Source organism: Rhinolophus ferrumequinum, chromosome X, assembly GCF_004115265.2.
Source record: "Rhinolophus ferrumequinum isolate MPI-CBG mRhiFer1 chromosome X, mRhiFer1_v1.p, whole genome shotgun sequence".
Taxonomy (NCBI): domain Eukaryota; kingdom Metazoa; phylum Chordata; class Mammalia; order Chiroptera; family Rhinolophidae; genus Rhinolophus; species Rhinolophus ferrumequinum.
In genome coordinates, this window is record NC_046284.1 from 114855165 (window position 1) to 114882877 (window position 27713).

The 27713-nt window shown below is 42.2% G+C and overlaps 1 protein-coding gene across 1 annotated transcript; it reads left to right on the plus strand.

Annotated features, from left to right (window-relative positions):
- CLTRN (collectrin, amino acid transport regulator) lies at positions 1-27713 on the plus strand. Its single transcript, XM_033107281.1, has 6 exons — positions 1-138; positions 449-507; positions 4821-4906; positions 15134-15247; positions 19537-19731; positions 26904-27713. Exons 1-6 carry the CDS (start codon positions 81-83, stop codon positions 27058-27060), a joined length of 669 nt encoding a protein of 222 aa, XP_032963172.1. The 5' UTR covers positions 1-80; the 3' UTR covers positions 27061-27713.

The following is a 27713-nucleotide window of genomic DNA, read 5'->3' on the forward strand; positions in this document are numbered from 1 at the left end:
CACAGAATGGCTAAAGCAGCTTTAAGTGGAGGGTGGATTATTGTTCCCTTCGTTTGCCTTGTGTTTTCCACTCTGAAAGAATGTTGTGGCTACTCTTTTTTCTGGTGACTGCTATACACGCTGAACTCTGTCAACCAGGTACGTAGCCTTGAAACTTAAAAATAGAGTAACAGTTTTCTAAATGTTTGACAAGTCTTTTACTGAAAGACCTCTTTGTTTTTCTAAATCTGCAGATGTGTTGTAGCTTGAAAGTTGAGCCTGTGAATGTTTTATGAGTTTGAGAGAAAAACTTAAACCATCTAAGATGATTGCAGTTACACTTCTAGGAGATTTAGGGCCAGTTTAATTGCCCTTCTGTTGATTTGATTTGATTTGCATTAAATATTAGAATTTATCAAGCTCTGTTTTGGCAGATTTATCATATACAGCTCTTTTTTCTTTCTGGCAGATGCAGAAAATGCTTTTAAAGTGAGACTTAGTATCAGAACAGCTCTGGGAGATAAAGCAGTAAGTGGAGAACCTGCATGTTCATTTTAAATTTTGTTTGCTAATAACACTGTGCTTTCTCAAATATTGAGCCTCTCTGCATGGTTATCTTAAACTTGTATGGATTACTTCTAAAAACCTGAAGTCTGATATTTTCTTAAAGTAAATAAGAAATTACAGTAATAGAAATTGTTAATAAAATGATTTTGCCTAAAATATTTAATCTGCAATGTATGCTAAAAAATACATGAAATTTTGTATTACACAAAACAGTTTTGCAAGCTTGAACATTTCAACTCAGCAGAGTGGAGGACAGCGGCCTGAGTCAGGCTCTCAGGTCTGGGTTGGGCTCTGTGCCTCACTCTTGTGGTTATTTGAATTTTGTTAGCCTCAGTTTTCTAATCATTGAAAAGAGGTCGTGTTCCACCTACATAAGACCTTTAATAGCAAAAAATTTTCAAATTCTAATGAGAAGTTTCTTTAATTCTTCTTAATATCTAACAACGTGAAATATGTGCTTATGAAATGGAAATTTAAAAAACACTCATGGAGCTCGTGTAGCTATAGGAACAGTAAAGACTGTTGAATTAATAAGATGGTACAGTGTAATTCTAGTTTCAGTTTTCCAGTGTGGTGTGTGAAAATTTCCCCCAAGAGAAGGTGATATTAAGATGCCTCAGGCTAGAAACAGTAAAAGAGTGGTAACGAAACTTAGAGGTATTCTGTTTTCAGGCCCATCTACCATCGTATGATTTTATTCACTCAGTGGGTAATAATTGTATAAGCCAACATTTATTGAAAACCTAGTTTACTTTCTAGCTGGGCCCCTTCTAAGCACTTTGCTCACATCAGTTCACTAAGCCCTCAAAACCATCCTTTGAAGAAGGTAATACAGGTATTCCCATTCTCCTTGGATGGATGAGAGGTGCAAAGAAGTTAAATAAGTTGCTCTAGATCTCAAGTCAGCAGGTGGCAGAGGTAAGATTTGAACCCGGGCAGTCTGGCTGCAGAATCCACTCTCTACTAGTGTATAGTGTTGCTTATCTCAGGGTCCTCTGAGGGTGGGCACGTGCTGGCCGCTGGGGATGCAGTGCAGCCAAAACCAGACTTGTCCATACTCTCGTGGAGCTTATAGTAGTGGGAGACTCGGTTGTCCATTAAATTTTCAGTGAACCAAGTGCAAATGTGCAATCTGGACAAGTATTACACGAAGGAAAATACAAGTGGTCTTTGGCCTCGTCAGGGGCCCCAGTACCTGGCATTTGCTGTGAAGTCTAAAGCAGAAGTGAACCACGGGATAACAGAAAAAAAGGGCAGGGAGAACGGTGTGCGGAAAGGCTTATTACACGAAGAAACTTGGTGAGAGTGAGGGATGGAAGGAAGACTCAGGTGCCTGTACGTGGGGAAGTGAGGAGCAGCATGGCACGTGATGAGCTTAGAGAGGAAGAAGGGGTCAGGCGAAAGAATATGTGGACCGTGTTAGGGAGTTTTGATATTATCTTTAAAGCAAGTGGGGGTTTTATGAAAGAGATGTCATGATAGAATTAGTGTTTGGAAGGCGGATTAGAGGGGACTAGAGAAGAAAGGAGGAACCAGTTAGGAGGTGATTGAAGTAGTGGAGGTGAGAGGTGATGTCCATTTGAAATACTGTGTTGTTGGAGAGAGAGTAGTGAAGGGACTCGAGAGCCACAGGGGCGGTATGACAAGGAAGGGAGAAGAAGGGGCCACAGATGAAGCTTTTGTTTCTAGTTCTGCAACTGGATGGGTGGTGGCCCATTTATGAGTCAGGCAACCAGGTGCAGACAAGAAGAAGCTTTAATTTTGGACTTGTGGTGTTTGAGCTATGATTGACAAGTAGGCAAGGTCAGAGCTGGCTTGAGATGTACATAGCTGAGTCATTGGCACTAAGGTGACAGTGGAAGGCTGGGGTAGATGACAGTGCTGAGGGAGAAAGTTCAGAGTGCCGAGAGGAGAGGGTCTAGCAGGGAGCTTCGAGGTTCTCTCACCTGAAGCTGTTGTCGAAGAGGGTCAACCTGCAAAGAGGGGCAGGGGCAGGGGGCAAACCAGGAAAATCTTGTATCACAAGGGGGAAGAGAGTACGGCAAGATGAAGGGAGTATTCAAGAGCATCAGATGCTGTTGAGAGGCCACGCAAGATGAGACTGGGAAATGCTCATTGTTAAGCAATGTGGAGGTCAGTGGTAACTGGGAGGCAGGTCACGGAGGGGGTTAAGAAGGGCGGTGAACATGTGATGACAGAAGTATGGCATTTTGAGAATTTTGGCTGTGAAGGGCAGGAAAGAGAAAGCAGGAGGTGGAAGGAGGAGGACTGACTAAAGTGATTTGGTTCTGCTGCTGTTTTATTGGGAAAGACGAGTGTGCTTGAAAGTCAATGGACATGCTCGAGTCAGCATTGAACACACAGGAGTGGGGGAACTGATACTGTTTAGATCCTGAGAAGGGCAGAAGGGAAGTGTTCCCACCAGAGGTGGGTGGAACAGCCATCGACAGGAGGAGAAATAGCATGGCTGGCCCTGCAGGGGAGGATGTGTGTCTATGGAGGCAGTTTTGTGTTCGATGACAGGAGGCTGGGGGGAAATGGATGACTTGGGATGTATCCATAAAGTAGGAAACAAGAGCATCTCGTGACAGTAAGGTATGAAGGAAAGCACTGAAATTTGGGGGACCTGAAGGGGACCTGAAATAGTCATTGTGAACCACGAGAGAGAGGAAACTGATGGAGAAACCTAAGGGATTCCCAGGCAATTTAGGAGCAGGTCATCATGAATTTGGAGTTAAACCAACACCCCCTGTTTTTTGACTTTCTCCAGTTATACTTGATTGGTCACCTAAAATGTGGGGTCAGCCACATAGGTGTGCTAGGGCTGCTGTGACAAAGTACCACAGACTGGGTGGCTTAGACAACAGCAATTTATCTTCTCTCATTTCTGGAGGTTAGAAATCCAAGAAAAGGTGTCATCAGCATTGGTTACTTCTGAGTTCTGTGAGGAAAGGGTTGGTTCCAGGCCTTTCTCCTTGGCTTATCCGTGGTTGTCTTCTCCCTGTATCTTCACATGAGTTCCCTCACTGTGTCTCTATATCCAAATTTCCTTTCCTTTCCTTTTTTTTTTTTAAGATTTTATTGGGGAAGGGGAACAGGACTTTATTGGGGAACAGTGTGTACTTCCAGGACTTTTTATTCCAAGTCAAGTTGTTGTCCTTTCAATCTTAGTTGCAGAGGGTGCAGCTCAGCTCCAGGTCCAGTTGCCACTGCTAGTTGCAGGGGGCACAGCCCACCATCCCTTGCGGGAGTACCGGCAACCTTGTGGTTGAGAGGACGCGCTCCAACCAACTGAGCCATCCGGGAGCTCAGCGGCAGCTCAGCTCAAGGTGCCGTGCTCAATTTTAGTTGCAGGGGGCGCTGCCCACCATCCCTTGCGGGACTCGAGGAATCGAACTGGCAACCTTGTGGTTGAGAGCCCACTGGCCCATGTGGGAATCAAACCGGCAGCCTTCGGAGTTAGGAGCATGGAGCTCTAACCGCCTGAGCCACCGGGCCGGCCCTTTTCTTTTTTTTAACTTTTATTTATTTAGTGTGTTATTCCAGGACCCATCATCTCCAAGTCAAGTAGTTGTTTCAATCTAGTTGTGGAGGGCGCAGCTCATGGTGGCCTATGCGGGGATCGAACCAGCAACCTTGTTGTTAAGAGCACCGCGCTCTAACCAACTGAGCTAACCGGCTGCCCCAAATTTCCTTTCCTTACAAGGACACTAGTCATTGCATCAGGGCCCACCCAATTGACCTCATTTTAACCTAATCACCTCTATAAAGACACTATTTCCAAATATGATTACATTCTGAGGTACTGGGGTTAGGACTTCAATATATAAATTACTTTTTTGGGGGTGTGGGGGGAGAGGAAGGAGTGACACAATTTCAGCCCATAACATGCACATCCAGCCAAGTTTCCAGCTAAGAAAATAAAATTACAAATTGTACTGATGTTAAAGGGAGGGAGGGAGGGAGGAAGGGAACGGACTGTGTATGTCCCGGATGAGGTGTGCAAATACCCGACTTGTTGTCTGGCTGCTGCTACTGCAGCTTCTGCAGAAGGTAACGCGATGGGAAACTCACCACATTTGGAATGATAGAATGTCCAAGAAACTCCATCCTGGACGTTATGGTGACATGATTTATCATAGTCTCCAGTGCTCAGTGTATGACAAACAGGAGGGGTGGGCACCAACACCACTGGGGGCACACTCAGAACCCAGTGAACCAAGTTTTACCTCATGGCTCTTCACTTTACATTTTCTGTTTTACTTCTCTCTCAGTACGTCTGGGATACAAATGAAGAATATCTCTTCAAAGCGATGGTGGCTTTCTCCATGAGAAAAGTTCCCAACAGAGAAAAGACAGAGTAAGTAAACGTCAGCATTCTTTCCACAACTATTTATGATAACTTTTTTCAGTAAAAATTAGATAATAGCATTATTTAAAAAATTGAAAATAAAAAATATAAGGAAAAAAGCCACTGGTCATCTCATGATGCTAATCGCTCAACTACTGTCTTTTTATCTTCGGGTCCTTGTTCATCAGGTTTTACAGTGGCTTTGTTCGTGGTGCTTTTGCTCCCTCCAAGTGCCTAAATTTCACCTTGTGAATGGCTCTGTTAAATCAGATGTTTCCATTCTTAGGAAAAGTTCATTTCAACATTTCAGATTGATTTTGAAGAATTTGCTTCTGAAAAAAAATGTTTTGGAAGTTGGGACATTATGCAAGAGGAGTCTGGGAATATCGGGCCTGGTTTATTTGCAAAAATGTTTTTCTTGGAATTGGGTGCACAAGACATGTAGAGGGATTTGCTGCCAATACCACTTGAAAAAAATCAAAAAGCGCAAAATTAGATCGCGGTCACAAAACTTTTTTCTGTATGGCTCACGCGGTATGAGTCCCAGCAGTGGTGCTGCCAGGGGCCGAGTGATGAGGCTGCCTAATGAATCGGGATGTGTTTAAAATGCAATCCCATTGCTGGGCCTACGTCTACATGCACGGCCAGTACGCAAAAGGGCTTTGCCTATGGGAAAGGGCACCACAAAATGCAAGCTGGGGCTGAAGACACTTTGAGAGAGGCGGCCAGACCGAGGGTGCCGGTGGATGGAAGATACCAGCAGTTTGGCAGCTGGGTCAGGTTTGAAATGTTCTGCCTTGCACAGGGCTTTTGGTGCCAGTGTGAGGCAGAGTGGGTCCTGGAGGGTGAGAAACATCCCTCTCCAGGACGGCTTCAGGGATTCAAATCGTGAACCCTTGCTGTTTGTTTATTTTTTCTGCCCCGTTATGGCTTATTCTATGAATATTACAGAAAACTGGAGATACTGAGATGTAAGAGAAACTCACTAAAGATAGTCAAGTTATAAACAGGGTAAATGAACTCTCGTTGTCATCCCACCTTTTGCCCTGTCCTTGCTACAGTATCTCTCATTATCAAGCGTGATCACCTCCAGTGACATAGAACTCAGTGTCTCCTGAGGGTGTCCCTGCAGATTTGCAGACAGACCTACGCTTGGTAATTCCTTGATCCAGAATAACCCTGACTGACTGTGCAAGAGGAAGCCCTTTCTAAACAGAGTCCCTGGCTGCATCCAGGCAGGACGTGTTGGAGAGCTGACCTGGTGCAGTCACCGGTCAGCCAGCAGACAGTGAAAGAGAAGGCTGGAGGGTCAGAGAGGCAGAGGGGGTGGGCCTGCAGAGAGGCTGCGGCGTTTCCACTCCCTCCCCACAGGGCAGAGATAGGAATGGGTTCCAGTGTGTACACAGCATGCAGCCAGGCGGGGTGCTGCCAGCTGGGCCCATGCTGATGAGCTGGTGCCTCTGCCACACCAGTGATTATGTGTTTTGAGTGACCGCCTTGCTTGTTTCCCTGCCTGCCTCAAGTCAGGCAGAAAACTGCTCAGAGAGTGGAGTTGCCTGTGAGGAGAGACTGGTGTCTTATCTCCTGGTCAGATGCTTCCCGACTTGCAGACTTCTCAGGACTAGTTCAGGCTCCACCTGAGTAGCAGCACCTGCAGTTCTAGACACTACGGCGCTGTCCCCAGTCGCTGAGGTGCCTGGGAACGGAAACTGGGGCCTGCCTGTAAGCAGGCTTGAGCCTCTGTGAATGGGATGAGGGTAGTTTTGCCAGCAGTCTGCACTTGAGTGCGTTGCTGGGGCCAAGTGGAGGTCTGCTGAGGGGAACGGGGTGGAGTCACTGCCTGTTGGGTGGAGAACCACCCGCAGGGCAAAGACATGGCTGGAGAGCCAGGTTGGAAGTGCAGCGTTGGCGGCTGAGCAGAGGGTGAGATGCAACAGGGTGGCCAGAGTGCCTCAGCCATGTCAGGGAGGGTGCAGTGCCCATGGCCCCAGACAGCTCCCCAAAGGCCCCACAAGTGTACTCTTCATGGAGAACGTGAGGACTCCCACCAAGACAGAAGGCCATAACAGCGAGAGGGACCCCAAAGAGCCCTGGCTAAGGACAAAGAACTTTACCTTTCTCTTCTCTGATTCCTGCCCTCTGCCATCTATCTCCCTTTTCGATCCTTAAATGAGCAAGAATGTGTGTGTGTGTGGGGTGGGGGGCGACATGCAGGAGGAAGTGGAGCTCTGAGTAAAAGAATGGCGCATGACCCTCAGGCCAGCACTGCTGGAAGGAGAGAAGCTAAGCTGTATGTTGTGGGCAGGAAGACAGTTTGGGTCTGGGTTTTGATTAGACTGCCCTGAACTTTTTAATGGCCAGAAGTGACAGGAAAGCTATACCAACTGCCCCAAATGCCATCAAGGGGTGGGGAAGCAAGAACTGACAGCGCCCCCAAAGGCAGTGGTGTGAGAAGCAGGAGCCTCTGTCCTTATTGTGACCTACTGAGGCCAGCCTGGTGACCCGCTTTGCTGGGTGGGATCCAGAGAAATAAGTAACCTTTATTGGAAGCCTCCTGTGTGCTGGGCCCTGAAATTAATGTGATAGAGGAGACCAAATCCAGCCTGATCCTGTTTTTATACAGCTAACAAGCAAAGGATGATTTTTATATTTTTAAATGGTAGGAAAATGAAAATGAAGACTATTTGTGGCACCTGAAAATGATGTGAAATTCAGATTTCTGTGTTCCACATAGTTTCAGGAACACAGCCATGGTCATTTGGGTACCTGTTGTCTATGGCTGCTCTCCTGTTACAATGGAAGACTGGAAATACACAGGGTGCCAAAAAACTGTACACACATTTTACACAAGGAAAAAACAATTAAAATTGTAATACTCAATATATACCGATAACAAAAGATGAATACAAGTCACATCTGACTTCTGCAATTACAAGAGGTGCTCAAAGTGGTTACCATCAGCGTCCAGACACTTCTGATCATGGTGAACTACTGCTTGAGCAACGTTGACCAAAGTGTCCACTTGTATACATTTTTGTGGCACCCCCAGTGACATGCAGGGTGTCATGTGGGTTCTCAGCTCCCGTTCCCCACATCAGAACGCAGGACATGGTGAGGCCAAAAATGACCACGGAGCCATAGGTAGGTGGGTTCATACCACTATATTCTCGGTGGTGGCTGGGTTGGAGACACAGGAAGCAGGAGCCACACGATCCGCAACCTGCCATCTGCTTTTCTGCCAACCAACCAACAACCCTCTAACATAGCCACGGCAGTTATATTAGTGGCTAATGGCTAACTGGTTACAGCTGATGGCCAACTAGTCACAGCTGATGGCCATCTACTACCCGAGCCAGCAGCTTTCCACATGAGGCTGAGAGCCTGGAAATGGCTCTCTGGGACTCTGTCCCCACACCCAGTATGCATTTGGCCCTTTACAGAAAAGCTTGCTGACCCCCACAGAAGACCATGGTCTCTGATCCCAAAGGAAGTCAGTCTAGCCAGAGAGACGTCTTGAAAATAATTCGGGGCGGCTGGTTAGCTCAGTTGGTTAGAGCATGATGCTCATAATACCAGGGTTGCCGGTTCGATCCCCGCATGGGCCAGTGTGAGCTGCGCCCTCCACAACTAGATTGAAGACAACTACTTGACTTGGAGCTGATGGATCCTGGAAAAACACACTTAAAATAAAGAAAAGTTTTAAAAAAAAGAAAATAATTCAATGACAAATTATAACGTGTCTGAAATTTTAAAAGACGTGATGTGGTTTATTACTTTTAGTCCGTAGAGTGACTCTGTGTTAATCTTTCATTGTGAACAGCTAGCGATCTTACAAATTAAATAATATGATCAGATGCGATCAGATCAAATTAAATAATATGGACTACTTTGAAGCATACTGGGAAGAACCCTGAGTGTTGCAAATTATTAATCTGTGTGGAACTCCCATTGTGCTATTCTGTAGCTGTAGCTGTAAAAATCAGCAAGGGATATTTAATTTGCAGTACGCCGTGCAAAATGAAAATGCAGGGCCTTTTGTTAAAAAATGGGTAACAATTTCAAGATGGCAACAGCAGAACATTAAACTAAGGGTAGGACCCTGGAAAGGGCAGTGGCCTGTATGTCTACACAGGTCCCATGGCCAAGAAGCTGGCCCTGGTAAGAACTATAGGAAGATAGATTAAATGTGATGCAAACAAGGCAATTCCATAGAAGTATTATTTACACATTTTGATAGGAAATGTTTTCTTATTATTTTCTTTCTTTCTTTCTTTCTTTCTTTCTTTCTTTCTTTCTTTCTTTCTCTCTTTCAAAAGAAAGGAAGGTAGATGAAAACATTTAGTTGATAGAAAGCTCTAGTTAAATTAGGTCAGGTTACTTGAGGTTTTCATGCAACTTTGATTGAAGATGGCAACCAGATGTTTTCAAGTTTTTACAGTAAGATTTCGGCCAGATTTATTAAAGCAGTTTCACAGGGATTTAAAAAATTGGAACATAGTTGATGTATAACATTATGTAAGTCGAAGGTGTACAGCATGTTGATTTGATACATTTATGCATTGTAATGATTGCCACTGTGGCATTAGCTAACACCCCCACGATGTCACAGAATTAGCATTTTTTTGTGGTGGGAATACTTAAGACCTAGTCTGTTAGCATGTTTGATGTTTACAATTCAGTGTCGTTGTCCAAATTCATTATGCTGTGCATTAGATCTTTAGGACTTATTTATCTGCTAATTGCAAGTCACAAGGATATCACAGTGTTGAAAGTAGTTTCTAAGGAGGCTGACATCTACATTTAAAGTGTACACTCTTTCCCAAGTTTACTCAAATCATGTGTTTTTAGAATAATCTATCATTTTTAGCAAGAGAGGTAGGTTGAAGTCTAATTCAGGCGTAGTATTCTCTGAGTTAAACGTGTAGGGCCTGGAATGGATTTCTTCCTCTGCCTGGTTATTCAAAGGTAAGTCCTGTGATCTAAAAAGGAACAACGTGCTGTTGTGTCCATGGTAAGGGGATTAATGGTCTTGTGCTTATAAGATGGCAGCCTGGCTCCTATTTAGTCCTTTTGATTTCCTGAAACAAGAGCCCGATTCTTCCCACTGTTTGGATACATTTGGCCCTGTCTAGTGCCATTGATGAGAAGTGGCAGTGAAGCCAGTTCTTAGAGAGTCACCTTCAGACCAGGGCTCCCCACACTTGAGGAAAGGGAGTGGACACTTTTACCTTTTTAGTGATTTCCTGAGAGAAGCCATTTGGTTTCCCGTAAGTAGTATTACTTTGTAAAAGTGTTGGACAAAAATGATTACTGAAGTGAATTCAAAGAATTCCGTTAGACCCATCTGTATGTACACTCTTGAAAACTGGCTTGTTCCAGTTCTTGGCTGTGACAAAGAGTGCTGCGAACAACATCCTCACTGATTGTGTGTGTGTGTGTGTGTGTGTGTGTGTGTGTGTGTGTGTAAGAGAGTTGCTGGTAATTGCACTCTGTTCTGGGAAGTACTTCAAATGCCCCTCCACAATGACGAGACCCACAGACAGCACAGCACTGCCTGGGATCTCCATCTCTTTACCAGCATTTGATACTCATTTTTGCCCGAAGATCTTAAATAAGTAACTCATTTAAACACAAGTTTACATTGTCTGATTATTACTAAAGGCAAAACCAGGAATAATTCCCACGCCAGCATTCTACAAAATTGGGGGAAATGTTTTTGCCAAGCACGCACTACTTCATTTTGTTCATCTCTGTATCTTTGATGTGCTTTAAAACCACATACATATTTTGGGAAACCAAGCTTGACTGTTTCTGCCAGTAGAGGTCACTGTCCCTCAGCGGTTGTGCACTAGTGTGATTGTCTTTTTTCATTTACAGTTGACATTTCAATACTATTTTATATTAGTTTCAGGTGTACAGCATAGTGGTTAGACAGTTATATAATTCATGCAGTGATCCCCCCGGCTAGTCTAGTACCCACCTGGCATTATACATAGTTATTTCCATATTATTGACTATATTCTCTATGCTGTACTTGACATCCCCGTGACTATTCTGTAACTACCAATTTGTATTTCTTGATCCCTTCACCTTTTCACCCAGCCCCCCTGTTCCCTCCCATCTGGCAACTATCAGTTTGTTCTCTGTATCCATGAGTCTATTTCTGTTTTGTTTGTTTATTTTGTTCTTTAGATTCCACACGTAAATGAGATCATATGGTGTTTGTCTTTCTCTGTCTGACGTATTTCACTTAGCATAATATCCTTTACTTCCATCCATGTTGTTGCAAATGGTTGGATTTTATTTTTTTATGGCTGAGTAACATTCTATTGTACATATGTACTATCTCTTCTGTACCCAGCCATCTATTGATGGGAATTTTGGGTTGTTTCCATATCTTGGCTATTGTAAATAATGCTGCAGTGAACATAGGTGTGCATATATCTTTTCAAATTCGTGTCTTGGATTTCTTTGGATAAATACCCAGGAGTGGAATTGCTGGGTCTTAAGGTACTTCCATTTTTAATTTTTTGAGGAACCTCTATACTGTTTTCCATAGTCGCTGCACCAATTTTCAATCCCACCAACAGTGCATGAGAGGGTTCCTTTTTCTCCACATCCTCACCAACACTTGTTTGTTGATTTATTGATGATAGCCATTCTGACAAGGTGTGAGGTGATGTCTCGTTGTGGTTTTAATTTGCATTTCTCCGATGGTTAGTGATGTCGAGCATCTTTTATGCATCTATCGGCCATCTGTATGTCCTCTTTGGAGAAATATCTGTTCAAGTTTTCTGCCCATTTTTAAAATTGGATTGTTTGTATTTTGTTGTTGTTGAATTGTATGAGTTCTTCATACATTTTGGATATTAACCCCTTATCAGATGTATCATTGGCAAATATCTTCTCCCATTCAGTAGGCTGTCTTTTTTCATTTTGTTGATGGTTTCCTGTGCTGTGCAAAAACTTTTTAGTTTGATGTAGTCCCATGTGTTTATTTTTTATTTTATTTCCCTTGCGTAAGGAGATATATAAGAAAAAATATTGGTAAGACATTGAAGAAGGAAATTGAAGAAGATACAAATAAATGGAAGCATATACCATGCTCATAGGTAGGAGGAATTAACATCGTTAAAATGTCCATACTGCCCAAAGCAATCTATAGATTCAGTGCAATCCCTATCAAACTACCACTGGCCTTTTTCACAGAACTAGAACAAATAATCCTAAAATTTATATTGAACAACTAGTATGATTTTTCTGTTTGTCTGTCTCACACATACATTCCATACCTCCGTGGAATATTTGGCAATAATTGGACATATTTTTTATTTTCACAATGTGTGTATGCTGCTGGCATCTGCAGGTTAGAGACCAGGGATTCTGCTAAAACCCTAAATGCAGAGGACAGAACCCAGCAAACAACAAAGAATTGTCTGGCCCCAAATGTTAAGAGTGCCAAGGTAGAGAAGCCACGGTGTTTGGATGAAATCCTAATACATGAATCTTTGAAAGAAAGACCGACAATCTCCGTGATGATAATGCTACCTATTGTTATTTAAAATCAGAACAAACTTAACTATACAAACTGGGCAAACGGGAGAAAGATACCTTCCTGATAAGTATATTCCTGGGGAGAAGGCTGGAATGGGCGGGCGGAAGGAAGGCAAAGCTTTGATCCCAGCAGCGTTTCTGCATGTGGGCTCTGCAGCCTAAGGAGAGGGAGCTCTGGGCTTGGCAGACCTGCCAGCTGGGGTGGTGGGGTGACCTGGTGGTGTCAGTGACTCATGCAGGAGTAGAGCAGGGCTCACCAGGGTAAAAGAATGCTTGGGGTTGAGTCTCAGTAGGTGGTGGTGGCAGGTCCTGGACTCTTAGGACCCAAGGGGGGTCCTCAGGCCTGGGGGAAAGCTGATCCCCTCCCAGCTCTCCAGCTGAGGCTCACAGTGGCCCTGGCTGATGGTGTCCTTACAGCAGGGCGGGCGGCAGACAGGGAAAGCTCAGGGGGTCAGTGCCCTCTTCTGGGACACTCTTGTCAGAGGCCCAGGCCTCTGACACATCTGTAAGGGTCACTCCCTTTCTCCGTACAGGCTTGAAGGCAGATGGCCCGCGCTGGGGCTCTGCCTCCTTCTCTTGGCGTCGGGGGTCTCAAACCACAGTGGTCCGTTGAACTTCCCTTTTCCTTTGTTGCCCCCGCTGAGGGCCCTCAGCACGGTCCCCTTGGCACAGGGATCCGGGCACTCCTGGGTGGGTGGACACCATAGAAGCACCTTCTGCACTCAGGAGGAGCGATTTTGATGGTCCCCCCCCCAGATGCTTCTGGGGTTGTTGGTGTTCCAGAGCCACGGCTTCACGAAACTCTTCCGATTGCCAGAAAAAATCCAGCCCCATGAAGGACTGGGGGGTGGGCGGAGGGCAGGGGGCCTGCTGGGAAAGCTCCTCCAAGCCTTGGGCACCATCACCATCTGGAGTCTGGCGTAGACCCAGCCAGGTGGTGTGGTGGGCAGCTGTCGGGTCCGGATCCAGAGCTTCTGGTGGATGTGAGTGACTGGGCATTGATTCTAGACCCGCTGGCGGTGGGCGGGCCTGGATCGAGGGTACCAGCGCACCCCGGCAGGGAGCCGCAGCTCGGCCTTGACTGTGCTCAGGTACCTGCCCAGGTAGCTGCTCACGACTGTGGTGCGCTGGAGTCGGGGTCTTTGAGGAGGGATTCGGCTCCCAGACGTTCCTACTGTTTGCAGTCGCCAAGTGCGCAGGGCTAGGATGACGGTTGCCATAGGAGCACAAGGACAGTGCGTGGGTTGTCTGCACGTTGGAGACCTCCCAGCACTGGATCCTGCACGTGCCAGGACAGTGTACCCTGGGACGTCCCGGATGCCCCCTGCTCTCGGAGGCCACGGGAACCTCCAGTTTCCCCCTGCTGGTCCCAGGCACGTGGCTCTGGGCAGAGGGGCCTAGGAGCGCCTTGACGCTGTACGTGAGGGGAGAAAATACAATAATTCTATCAGGTTCTGAGAAGTATAGAAAATTATAGAAGGGCACTATCTTTTGTTGTAAAAATCAGCATAAGGCACTTGAATGCTCTTCTAAGGAAAAACAAAGTATTTATTTTTATTAATAAAGGGGATGTGCGTTTCATTTTCCAGACTAGTTGCTAATGTCACTTTTTGCAATTTTGCTCTTAAGGAAATGGTGAAAGCCATTCAGGATTTTATGTTTTTACGCTGGCAACGTTTATTTAATGTGGACTCTTCCACAATTTTCAACTTTTATACATTCATATATAGGTGGTCTTCAGTCTATGCACTCGTGCCATTTCTTTCTTGTCATTTCTGGTAATCCATGTATGCAGAGTAGAGTGAGGCACATTTCCAATTGCTAGTTGGAAAGCATCTGCAAAAACAGTGTTCAAAGGCTTATGGTAAGCTGATTGTAGCACTTCAGTTTGGAGGTCTGTTATTGGTCTGGCCCCAATATGGAGTGATAGAGGGACAGAAATAGTAGCCAGCAGAGCAAGTATTGGATTAGGAGCAGGCCACAGATTTGTCTGGATCTGCGAGGTGGAAAACTGAATGAGAACACTACAAAGAGCTTGAGGAGGAAGCACAAGGGTTCTGTGCTTCAGAGAAGTTGAGTTTTGGAAAAGCAGGGGGTCTGTCAGCTCACAGATGATGGAGACTGAGGTCCCTAACACTTTCTACTGAGTAATTCTTTATTTTTTATTTTTTGGTAGATTCCTTACTTAAGGAATGATCCTTAAGTATATAATTTTGAAACAAAGGAAATTTCCTGTATAATTTTCTTCTTAATAAGACTTTATAATGGTACCATGTTTCCCCGAAAATAAGACCTAGCCGGACAATCAGGTCTAATGCGTCTTTTGGAGCAAAAATGAATATAAGACCTGGTATTATCATATCATATCATATCATATCATATCATATCATATCATATCATACCATATCATATCATATCATATCATATCATATCATATCATATCACAAAGACCCGGTCTTATAGTAAAATAAGACCAGGTCTTATATTAATTTTTGCTCCAAAAGACGCATTAGAGCTAATTGTCTGGCTAGGTCTTATTTTCGAGGAAACACAGTAGAAACGACTTTTCATTCATAGCTAAGATATCTCCTAAGATGGTAATAATAACACCAGAGTGGATGGTCTAATGAAATTTGGTAATATTTGCTTACAATGTATTTTTTTTCTTCCCATCACCTGCAGAATTTCCCATGTCGTACTTTGCAATGTAACCCAGCGGGTGTCATTCTGGTTTGTGGTTACAGATCCTTCAAAAAATCACACCCTTCCTGCTGATGAGGTACAGTCAGCCATAAGGTAATCACTGCTACATATGCCTTCTACCAGTAAATCAACTTATTGATTAATTCAACTGTATTTATAAATATTGAAGAATCTTCTCTCTGCTTCACAATGATTTATTTATAAAGATATCAAAGATTTCATTTTGTTAGTTTGTATTAGAGATTAGTGTAGATCAGTGGGTCACAGTCGGGCAATTTTGCCTCCAATGAGATATTTGGCAGTGTCTGCAGACCTTTTTGTTGTCACAGTTGTGGGGAAGCTTGCCACCAGCATCAAATAGGCAGAAGTTAGGGATGCCGCTAAACATCCAGCTAGGCCCAGGGCAGCACCTCACAACAAAGAACTGTTCAACCCCAAAGGTCAATCATGCTTTGGTTGAGTGACCCTAGTTTAAATATTAGCGAAGAATGTTTAGTACTGCGTTCTTTTGGCAAGAACACCATGTGTAGTACTATTGTGTGATAGTTCAGTCGCTTGGGTTCTGGAGCCCGAATGCTTAGGTTTTGAATTCTGGTTTTGCTTCTTGCTAACTATTTGAATCCAGACAAGTTACTTCCACTGTTATGTTTTTCTCTTATCCTCTATAAAATGAGAATAATTATGGTACCCCTGTCTCAGAGCTGTAGAGATTAAATGAGTTAATAACTGTAAGGTGTTTTGAGGGACAAGTCATACCTTTTACTTTTACTTTGAAACTATAAAAATATTTAAATTTCTTGGGTCTCTTAAGGAATTACCTTCCTTAGTCAATGTAGTCTTTATCTTTAAAACATACATTTTTTAAAAAAGGTACAATTGTGATTCATGTAAATAAAAAATAAATGCTAGCAAAGATTTTGTTACTTCATTAATTAAAGAGGAAACTAGTAGGATGTTAAAACCAGTTCAAAGGAGACTTCAAGGACCCATGCATACATAGGAATTGAGGCATGGTGATGTTCATTTAGAAAAAGATGCACCAGTCTATCCATCAGGCAGCAATCAATTGTGTTCCGCCAGACACAATTCACTTGATTTTCTGTGGACAAGAATAATTTACATTATGTTAGTTTTATAGAACGTACAGATTTGCAAAATAACTGAAAGACAATAAAGATTAGAAATTGTCCAGAAATGTGCACTTGCTGGATACTCAGTAATATTTTTTACCCATTTCAAGATTTACAATTTTTCCTGACAGTTCCCCTCCTCCTCTCTTTGTGATCATAACAAACTTTCAAAAGTGAAATGTATGCTTTACTTCAGAGAAGCAGAAGGATGCAGTTTGTTTTTATTTCAATTGATGTGCACTATATGTGTGCCAAAACTGCAAATCCCACACGATTGATGTTGGGCAAAGGTATATTGGAAGAAACAAACTATTTTTTGAAAAAGAAAGAATGAAACAAAGTAACTCTCTTTACAAGGCATTTATAAATTACTGAAATGCATATTATTCTCTTACCAAGGAGAAATATCTAGTGAAAGAACTCATTTGCTCTCTGTAAAATATTAACATTCAAGATAATGAGTATATAATCAAATGCCAAAAGTTTTGTATGAACAATCATCTATTTCCGTTGCTGAAACAAAGTCTTTGAGGATCTATACCAATGGGAAATTATTTAATCTGCTTTAACAAGAAGGTTTGAACTAAGGTGTTTCTGCCCTTTTGCTACTAAGAATACTGTTAAGACCCACCAGTTAGGCACTAAGAATTAGGAATATCGTATTTCATGTGAAAAGGGATTTTATTCAAGCCCTGTGATTTGGGAAGGCTACAAGGAAAATGGAGGCACTGTAGTTAAACCAGGCTTCAGGTCATGCGAGGAAGAAGAGTGAGTGTTTGGGATGAAGGTCGAGGATGTAGATGAATATGTTCACAACAAAATGTCTGTTTCAAGGTTCTAGCAGGAGAAGCTAGGGGGTGAGGATGGACAATAGAATGTGAATTTATGTCAGGGAATGGATAGGGCTCGTCAGGATTGTATGAAAATACAGGAAAGGATACCAAAAGGGAAAAGAGCGCAGGTGAGAGAAATTTCGCAGTAAGAAATTTCAAGGCTGAAGAAGCTATATGTGTGAGCAAAATAGTACTAGTTCCACCTTATCCGCAGAGTACTTTTTGGTTCACAAGGTATGTTCTTATGCAACTGTGGCATTTAATATCAACACCAATCATTTTTGAGTAATTATCATTATCCCTGGCTTATAAGTGAGGAAATTGAGGCTCAGCAAGATTAATTGATTTGCCAAGGCCACTATGCTTGAAAAATCAAGAGTGAGGTTGAACCCAGGCATGCTGCCATGATTCTTCCTCTCTCTATTAGAGTGTCCACAGCCTGCGGACTTAGGGGAGGGAATGCCTGGCCAGTTCTAAGATATCTGTTTTAGCTGTCTTATTCAAGGCCAATCTTGGCTGAAAGATATTCATGTCGATTGATACCTGTTGGGGATTTCAGTGGTGGATGGACATTTAGTCTAGACTGAACTACAACTTGTAATCAGCCTGAGAGGTGATAGAACAGCAAAGTGTTAGCCAACCGGATAGACAGAATGAGAATACAGAGCAACTTTTCTTTTTATTCTGAGTTATACCTTACTACTGGGGTTCACGATTTTGTAGAAAGGTTTGTGTTCCCAGATTATCAATATTAGGTTATGAAAAAAAACATTCTATAGTTTGGTAAAAAAATTATATTGAAATTATCCCCTGCTGTAGATTACCTGGTTGGGATTCTCCTTCACATTCATGAATAATCATGTCTCAGTATAGGTTTTTATTTACTAAAGGAGGTCTTTCCTGGTAGCCTGGTGCAGGTCTGCAGACAGTCTCAAGCTACTATCAAATTCAAGACTCGCTCTGTGCAGTACATTAGTCACCAGCCACGTGTGGCTGTTGAACACTTGAAATGTCACCAGTGGAAGATTAGATATGCTGTAAGTGTAAGGTACACAGGGAATTTGAAAGTACAAAATAAAATGTGAACCAACTCAATATCGATCACATGTTGAAATTATGGTTTTTGGATATATTGGGCAAAAGCATATTATCAAAATTAATTTCACCCGTTTCTTTTTAAACAAACGCAGCTTCCAGAAAATGTTCAGTCACACGTGAGACTCACATATTTCTATTTTCCGGTGCTGCTCTAGAGGTAGACGAAGTCAGCTTGTCTAGTGTGAATTCTGTAAAGACCATGCAATAGCTCCAAGAAGTCTCCTCATCTAGTTTGGAAGTTCCAGTCAGAAATCCACTTTTTTCGTTTCAGTCCGATAAGACTTTGCTACTAGCCTTTCTCTAACTGCTACCACCACCAAAAGTGCAGATTCTCCCCAGGAAAAGTAGCACGTTTTCCTTTAAGTTTTCCAGACTTTTGGACTCCGAAAGCACCATTTACTTTAGTCATGTGGACCTACTTGCAGTTTATTAGCAAATCACACTATACCATGTCTCCATTCCTGTGCTCACTATGCATTTTGGTGTAAAGAACTCTGACTTGTTCCTCAAAACAGCTCCCAAGTTGCCGTCTCAGGAAAGCAGCCCTGACTTCCCAGTGTGATGTACTTAGCCCTCCACTGTACTCCCACTGTGCCCTTATTTGCCTCTTTCATAGAGCGTTTTGCACTGCACTGTGATTGTGGAGGGGTTGATCTGCCATTCTTCTAGACTGTAAGCTCCTTGGTATTGTTATTTCACTTTGTATCTCCAGCACAGTAGCTGCTATTAGGTTGGTGCAAAAGTAATTGTGGTTTAAAAGGTTAAAAATAATTACAAAAACAGCAATTACCTTTGCACCAAATTTTCAGCAAATGTTTATCAAAAAAAAAAAGATCAAGTTGATGGATTTGCAGCTGCTGCAGGCTTCATAATTTCTTTTCTCTTCCTGGTTTTCTTTTGTTCTCATATTTATCACCACTTTTTTACATATAATTTTATCTTTTGGGGTGTTGGTATTTATGTAAGTCACCTTGAATGGTGACTTAAACTTAGAGTCCTGAGATTTTAATCTAGAAGCTACCTCTCAAGAAATAACACATGCGGGACAGCTCAAAGCTCAGGACTTCTAGGACATTCGAAACAATGGAGGGCAGTAGTACACAGAAGAGTACCTCTCTGGCAGCCAGCACTGCAGCTTGTGAAAAGGATACCACAGCATCACTGATCTCATCAAACTGTATAGTCAACCCGAAGTCTCTTGCTACAAGGATGCTATGTTTATAGAGATAGTTATAATCATGCAGAGATAGGTCGGTACCTTCTGTTTCTAATGTTCTCTTCTGTCTTGTTTTGCTTGTTTTTGATTCTCGTTATGTTTTAGAATGAATAGGAACCGGATCAACAATGCCTTCTTTTTGAATGACCAGACTCTGGAATTTTTAAAAATCCCTTCCACTCTTGCACCACCCACTGACCCATCTGTGCCCATCTGGATTATTGTATTTGGTGTGGTATTTTGCATCGTCATAGTTGCAATCACGCTTTTGGTTTTATCAGGAATCCGGCAACGTAGAAGGTAAGATATTGAAAGGGAGTGATATAAAGAGCATTTTTCTATTTGTTATGACTTGGAAAAATAAGGAGAGGATTTTCCCTAGCTGAAGATAATGCTTTATATCTGAAACTTTGAAAAAAGGTGATTTTCAAAATATCACTTATGCTCTTGCTTTTAGAGACTTTTTGGAGTCCAGCGTCCATTACTTAACAATGGCTCCTTCCATGACTACTGTCTCTGTCATACACCACATGAATGTTACATATCCAGAGTCGTTTTAATATCCATGTTATGATTGTGTAAGCTGGATATGCCGAGCTAAGCAGACTTGTGGGTAGGCAGAGTTAATCTTTGGTAGTCACCTACATCCAAATGCTAGCAGTTCCACAGCTCTTTCTGTGCCTCCCCTCTTTGGCTTGCCTCTTCCTGGCCCAGTGCCTGCAGCCACCACCTTGTCCCAGATACTTTGTTGCTGCTTTATACTTCCCTCCCTTTGATGGATGCTCATCCCTCTACTGCCTATGATGCTATTCTCCCTACATCAAAAAATAATTTTGTTTCCAAGTACCTCTCATCCAGAGGGGAAGTGAAGAGGTTCCTCAGCTCTTCACTAGACAGTTTCATGCTCCTAAACCTTCTTTTTTAATACAGAGGAAGAAAAATTCTGGTAAGTGGGAATCACACGGACATGCATTGGTTTCCAAAAAAGTTGGTGCCTAGATGGGGTATGTGCTATGTGCTTAGCCAAGTATGTGTTCAACTAAATGTTTCTGCTCAGGTTTACTACTTTCCATGTGTTTCACCCTAGTTACTAACAGAAGGTAATCATTTTAAATCTCGGGCTTTGTAAATTTTTTCACAAATGATAAAGGAAATGCGATGGAATGAATGTGATTTATATCCAGTCCCTGAGTTAGACTCAAAGATTAAGATCAAATTGTGCTTTCTTGGTTTTCTTGATCTTGGCATGACATGTCGTGCAGAGACTTGGTACAAGTTGTTGTTTTGGTTTGTTTGTTTGTTTGTTAAAGAATATTAAGAAGGATTCTCTTGCATACCTATGTTTGAATACCTATGTTTAATATTTTTAAATTTTGCATTAATCCTAAAATGCTGTGATTCTATGGTTTCTAATGATTGTAACCTTTGTGAATTCACTTTATCTCCTTGGTTCCCAATTTTCTCTGTAGTACCATATAGTGTAAGCGTTAGAAAAATGGACTCTGGAGATAGACTGCTTAGATTCCAAGTATCAACCTCCTAGATTCTGCTCTTATATATAATCCATTAACTGTATGGATATCAGGAAGCACAGGCAATGAGTCAGGAAACTGGGGAGCTCAGGAGAATATAGTTTGTTGTGCGAGGGTCAAGGTGGTTAAATTATTACCATCATTATTATTGTTATTATCATTATTATTATTTTGCTATCTGTGCATAGATAACTTTGCTAGAGCAACAGCAAGTTATACTGGAAATAATTAACTTAGTAGGATAAAAAAGGTTAATACAGTAAAGTGCTTAGAGTGGTGCCTGGTACACAGTGAGCACTCAATAAGTGTTAGCTGTTACTATTATTTTATTATCCTGCCATTTGCTGGTCTTTCAGCTAGTTTGTGCTGGGATCAGCTATCTCTTTCCTTCTGAGAAGATTCTGCAGTAATGTCATAACTGGGTGTGTAGCATCATAATCTGTTGCCTGGGAGAAGTGAGGCTGTTGTCACAATTTTGCCTTCACAAATTCATTTCATGTTCATGCTAGGAAAACAGATGGACAAATCTCTTCGTAAACCTGGAGAACATCAATAATTAACAAATACAGTCAGGACAATTATGACAACCTTCTGAGGATAAATTGACTTGTGTTTTAAGTTTGCTACAATCTGTGGTGGGTTTCTCTTAGGCAAAGTATTGCTTCACAGGTGAGGAGAGGGTGCAGTGTGAAGTGGGAAGAGCCCTGGTAATTGTGATGAAAGCCTTTCTCATCATGGGAAAGATAGGAGTTGCCCCCAAAGCCTTTAGTCTGGAGGAAGACAAGAAAACTGCATATGCTTCACAGTGAGGTCTGTACTAGTCCTGTGTCTAGCCCAGACCAGAAGTAGATGTTTCAGTTGTCTGGTCAGCTTTATGATGAAGGAGATGGAAGTGATCATGGTGGTACCGATGGTGACGATGATATTGACGATGACCGTTACAATGGTGAGGGTGATGTGATCACGGCAATCGTGAGGAAGTTGACGCTGTGGAAAAGAGCACCGGATCAATGCTCTTGGTTTGGGGTTCCCGTCTCAAGCCCTGGCATTTATTATCGGAGTGACCTTGAGTAGGTCACATAAAGAAAATTAGAATATTTTCCACCTAGCTCCCTAATTGTTGCAGAAATTTTAGAGCTAATAACTGTTCTTTCTTTGCCGTTCTTAAATGTACATACAAAATAAGAATCAAATACGTGTTTTGAGTGAAGCCTGAAGAGACTAAACAGGTCCACTCCTTTCACCAATCTTGTTCTATTCTGAAAGACAAGTTGCTCTACGTATTTGAGTCTGAGCTCCTTCCTCTGAAAAACAGGGATACTAATACAATCTGCATAATATTTCAATGGGAATTAAATGAGATGATGTATGCAAAGCATTCTGGATTCTGCCATCTAATAGATATTAATTATTGTTATCATCACTATTACATGGCAGATATAAAGCAACTTGCCTGCAGTGGCATGGTTAGAAAGTAGTGGTACCTGTATTTAAATCTAGATGGACTTGATCCCCAAAGCCCCCAATCTCACCGTGCTGCAGTGCCCGCTGAGATTGTTCCAGCAGCACTGTTTCCCCCAGGAATCATCCTTATTGATTATGAGGACAGTCCCAGTTTGCCCATAACTGATTCTGTGTTTCAAAATCACATTTGTCTGTCCTTTGTTGTTTTTCTGGCTATTCTTGGGCCTTGACTCTTCAGCCCTATATTGTTTGAAGGGAGACAGAAACACCCTTTCTGCCTTTAGCCACCACTACTTTATCTTGAGCAAACCCTATTCCTTAACGTGCAGTAGTTCTGCGGGCCACTCGATACTTCTTTTGTCCCCTATTTTCTCTGGATCTATAAGAGATAGTCACTCTCAAAGCTCCTAGGAGCTTGTTTCAGGTATTTTAGTCACTTTTTGAAATTGTCTTCCTGAATTACCTGACATTGCAGGAAGAGTGGAAGTCATGACCACTCAATTTTATTTTTCAGGATAAAGAATTCCCGTTTTTAGCCGAACATCAAATCAGAATGATCCAGAAAGATAGTTAAGTTTTATTATTCTTAGTAAGAGCAAGGCACAGGCAGTGAATCAGTTTATTACAGTACACCCTATGAAATGTGACAAAGTGCTGTATTACTGTTAGATAACCTTTGAGCCACTTATCATGTCCACCAGCCAGTATGTTACTGACACTGCAGTTTGTGAAGCCCAGCAATGCCAAGACTCTGAACAACTGGCTCTAAGGTCATGAAAAAACAACATGTATCTACTTTGCCACTGACAAAGCTTGATAAATTTCCACAGCAAGTTCGCTTGGAATCTCTTTGGTTGAGAAATCCTCCTTCTAAAGAAGAGAAGCGCGGCCTCATCTGTTTGCATCTTCCTTTTTAATTCTTCCCAATTCCTTTCTGATGCCGGATGGATTATTTTTCTTTTGTGCTCGGGGAGGGGCAGGCAAGATTCCTTGCAGTGATCTGCATGGGTCCAGCTGTCTGTAATTTTTCTTCTAACTCCATAAAAACATTTTTTAAGTGAAGAAACTGATATATAAACACTGGCAACCATTATTTCTAAGATGGTGTTGCATTGTCACCTACTTCAGACTGCTCCATCCACTAGGATTTTTGTAATATGGCTTTCATCCTTATATACAGAAATTTCAGGATAATATTTGACTGTTTAAAATCTATTTATTGTTATGGAGATTATTGTTCACTCCAAGCCCAATGAAGGGTAATTTGGGGGGGGGAATTGTATGAGCTAGGAATTTTTTTATGATAATTTATAAATATACATTTGTTACCAGGGCGTCATCCTTACTGAAACATCACCCCTCTCTTTTATAATCCATAAAAAATTGGGGGGAGGGCATTTGTGAAATTTGGAGTTTTTCCTTTTTATGGAGTCCTTTCTTTTAAGTCACTTTAAGTCAAGGACTTCTTTAAGCACATGGTGGGCACTCAAAACATCGTTACTGAATGAATGTTGGATACTATGAATGAAGTGATGTGATTGGTGGTTATAGCACGTCAAATGCTTTTGCTTTCTGGAGGATGTGGAATGTGACGATACTCCTGTCCGCAGGAGGAGGGGCCAAGATATTCTAGTCCTTGGTAGGTGACTTCACGTGGCTGGGGGATCTTCTCATCACATGAAACTCTGTGTCCACCCCAACCTGTGCTGAAAGCTGATCGCTGATGCTTGGAACGGCCAGTGCAGTGTCTTCACTCTGAGGATGGAAGAAAACAGCAGCCTGTCTGTTCCTAGGTCTCTGGGACTACAGCCGCATCTTCCAACCCAGCATTGGGTCTGTAGTGACACATTTAACAGTGGTGTATACAATGGCAAAATACTTTCAAGTGATGACAGTGGCATCTACGCTATTGAAGTGCTACTTTACCTTGCTTTATGAACTTCAGCAATTTGAAATGATCTAGTAAACCATCAGCAAAGGCTGACAAAACCTATACTAACTCCTGATTCCTAAGGTAGGAAAATGAATATTTTCCTCCATCCATTTGAAAAAATAACAAGAGATACAAGAAATATCACGTGTATGTTCTCTCCCTCCCTCCCTCCTTTTCTTCTTTCTCTTTCTCGTGGTAGATCCCATTCAAGTGAAACCTTGGGCTACTGTCTGAGTAACTTTGTCTACAGCATTAGTCCGTCCGTCCATCATCCACCCATCCATCCATCTAATTCGCTAGCCAGCCACCCACGTGGCTGTCCATCCAACTCTAAGCCTACTCTGTGTTGAGTCCAGATGAGCTGTGTTACAAAATATCTTTAAATTTGGATTTGTCTGATTACTTCCTCCTGAGACATTCAAGTCAAAAAATTTGGTGATGAGATGGAGCAGGAACACAGAACTAAATATATAATATATAATTTCAGTGTATCTCCTCTAGAAGCACTTGTCAGTTTGTCTCGTTGGTGCTGTTCACCAAATTTCTTCCTTGACAAAATACAAATGTCTCTTCATAATTAGCACATTGTGGGGGTGATACATTGCAACCATGTGAAAATCCTGTTCCCTACGCATTTCTACCTCCATGGTTTCGTATTCATTGATGAGCCTCAGCCCAGTCAATTATTATTGTAGTGGTGATTTCCTATTTCTGCTACTCCTTCTATATTAGTTGCCATTCTAAGAGCTCTCTCTTTTCTCTCCCTACCTCTCCCATATTCTTTAAAGCACAGCAAAATGGACTCTTGTGTAGGACTAATGAGAAATTGTACCTCACTCATCACTGGGGCATCGTCACCACCTCCTCTCCTGCCAAAGACTCACCAAGGTTCTAAGGGGCTGCCACCATGGTAGGAGTCCATACTGGTCACCACTGCAATGCTCAGCACCCCAGCCATGTGCTCTGCTCAGGTCTGCCTCTTTGGAGTTTCCAGAGATTCCAGGGACAATAGAACCTTTGACAAGTCTGGGAGCCTTATGCTTAACATCACGCCTCCGTGGGGCCCCAGCACCTAACTTGTGATAAGCTTCAGGGACACTCTTCCTCCCTCTGGTTGCCTAGAGGTACCCACCTCTCTTTTCTCCCCCTGCCTCTATGATATCAAGCATAATTCGTCTTTCACAAAAGACAGGAAGAACCGTTGAATTCAAAGCTACAGTGTTCCCCACTCCAAGGAAATATTAAGGGTCTGATTACCACTTGGGTTGGGATAGCAGGGTCGACAGAGGGTCTGAGAATGAGAAACTCAAAATTTACCCTGTCATATAGAGTTTTGGAATGACCTGGAGTTATAGCTGTGAGTTGCAATGTAATTAGTAAAATGTTTTGGTTTTTTTTAAGATTTTTTTTATTTATTTATTGGGGAAGGGGAACAGGACTTTATTGGGGAACAGTGTATACTTCCAGGACTTTTTTCCAAGTCAAGTTGTTGTCCTTTCAATCTTATAGTTGTGGAGGGTGCCGTTCAGCTTCAAGTTGTTGTCCTTTCAGTCTTAGTTGTGGAGGGCACAGCTCAGCTCCAGGTCCAGTTGCCGTTGCTAGTTGCAGGGGGCGCAGCCCACCATCCCTTGTGGGAGTCGAACCGGCAACCTTGTGGTTGAAAGGACGCCGCTCCAACCAACTGAGCCATTTGGGAGCTCAGCGGCAGCTCAGCTCAAGGTGCCGTGTTCAATCTTAGTTGCAGGGGTCGGAGCCCACCATCCCTTGCGGGACTCGAGGAGTTGAACTGGCAACCTTGTGGTTGAGAGTCCACTGGCCCATGTGGGAATCGAACCGGCAGCCTTCGGAGTTAGGAGCATGGAGCTCCAACCACATGAGCCACTGGGCCGGCCCCAGTAAAATGTTTTTTGAGTTTCAAAAACCCAACTTACAAATGAACACAACTATTTTGTAATGAGTGGAGCCAAGCAGTGATATCTGCAATTTATAACAGTTACTACATTTCTACAAAGTAGTGTGAGTTTGCTTCGTGATACCTCATTACAATTTGAATTTTGCTCAACATTTACAGACCATTAATTTGTCAAATCCTGTGAGAGAAACTTACTACTTTTTTAAATTCAATTTTTGTGCAGTTCTCCTAGAGCTAATTTTTTTAACTTGCCAATTTACCATACATTTTCTTCATATTCCAATTTGTGTGTGTGAATGTATATGTATATATGTGTGTATGCAAACATACTCATTCATATAAATATACATATATATTCATTTATATACATATTCATGTATATTTACTATTTCAAATAAGCTCACTTGTTCTGATCAATATGTATATCTCACCCATGCAAATGTCTTATCTTGATAGCATCTTTTCACCTCATCAGCTCTTTATGATCTTTGAAACTTATTTGAAAATGTACAGTCATCGATTATTTCATCATTCTGAGGTTCCTCTCTTCCCCTTTCCTGCTCTCCCTGTTTGTACAGAAGACCATGTTTTCTCTTCGTAGATCCCAATCATTCTTTTTATGTGTATTTAGGAAAAACAAAGGACCATCAGAAATGGATGACACTGAAGATAAGTGTGAAAACACGGTCACAATTGAAAATGGCATCCCCTGTGACCCCCTGGATATGAAAGGAGGGCACATTAATGACACCTTCATGACAGAGGAAGAGCGGCTCACCCCTCTCTGAAGGGCTACTGTTTTGCTTCCCCAAGAAACTCAACACTTGTTTCTGTGCAGCTGTTGAGTACCACAAATTATCAAAGGCAGATCACGTATTTTGTTTCACCATTCTTCTTCTGTAAGAAATTTTGAATGTGCATGAAAGTGAAAGGCAATCAGTTATATTCGTGAAGACCATTGGAATCATAAGCTGTTGACTACTCCAAATATTCTGAAAGATTTCTCTGCGAACACAGTGTGTAAATGCAGTCATGTGGTGTTTGTAATTATTGATTTAAAAATGCATCAGTATTTAAGCATTTCCACAAATAAGGTCAGGCCACTATGTATACATATATATTTCATACTCTGAAGGTGTAAGGAAAAATATTTTTCCAGTGGAGAATATCTATGATATGATGTAGAAATCATTGAAAATGAATCATTTTTCTTACTGTTTATATCACACTGTCTACAACTAAGTAAGCAAGAATAAAAAGGAATTATTGTAAATGGGATGGATAAAAATGAGAGTGTTGACACATAAAGTGGAATTTGATCCTGTTATCATACCAACAGTTGCTTATATATTTTCTGACTGTCAGTCTCTAATAGGGCAGCTCTATTTGTTGGCTATTTGTGCAATTTGTAAAAGTACACTCAATGCTAATTTAATAAAGT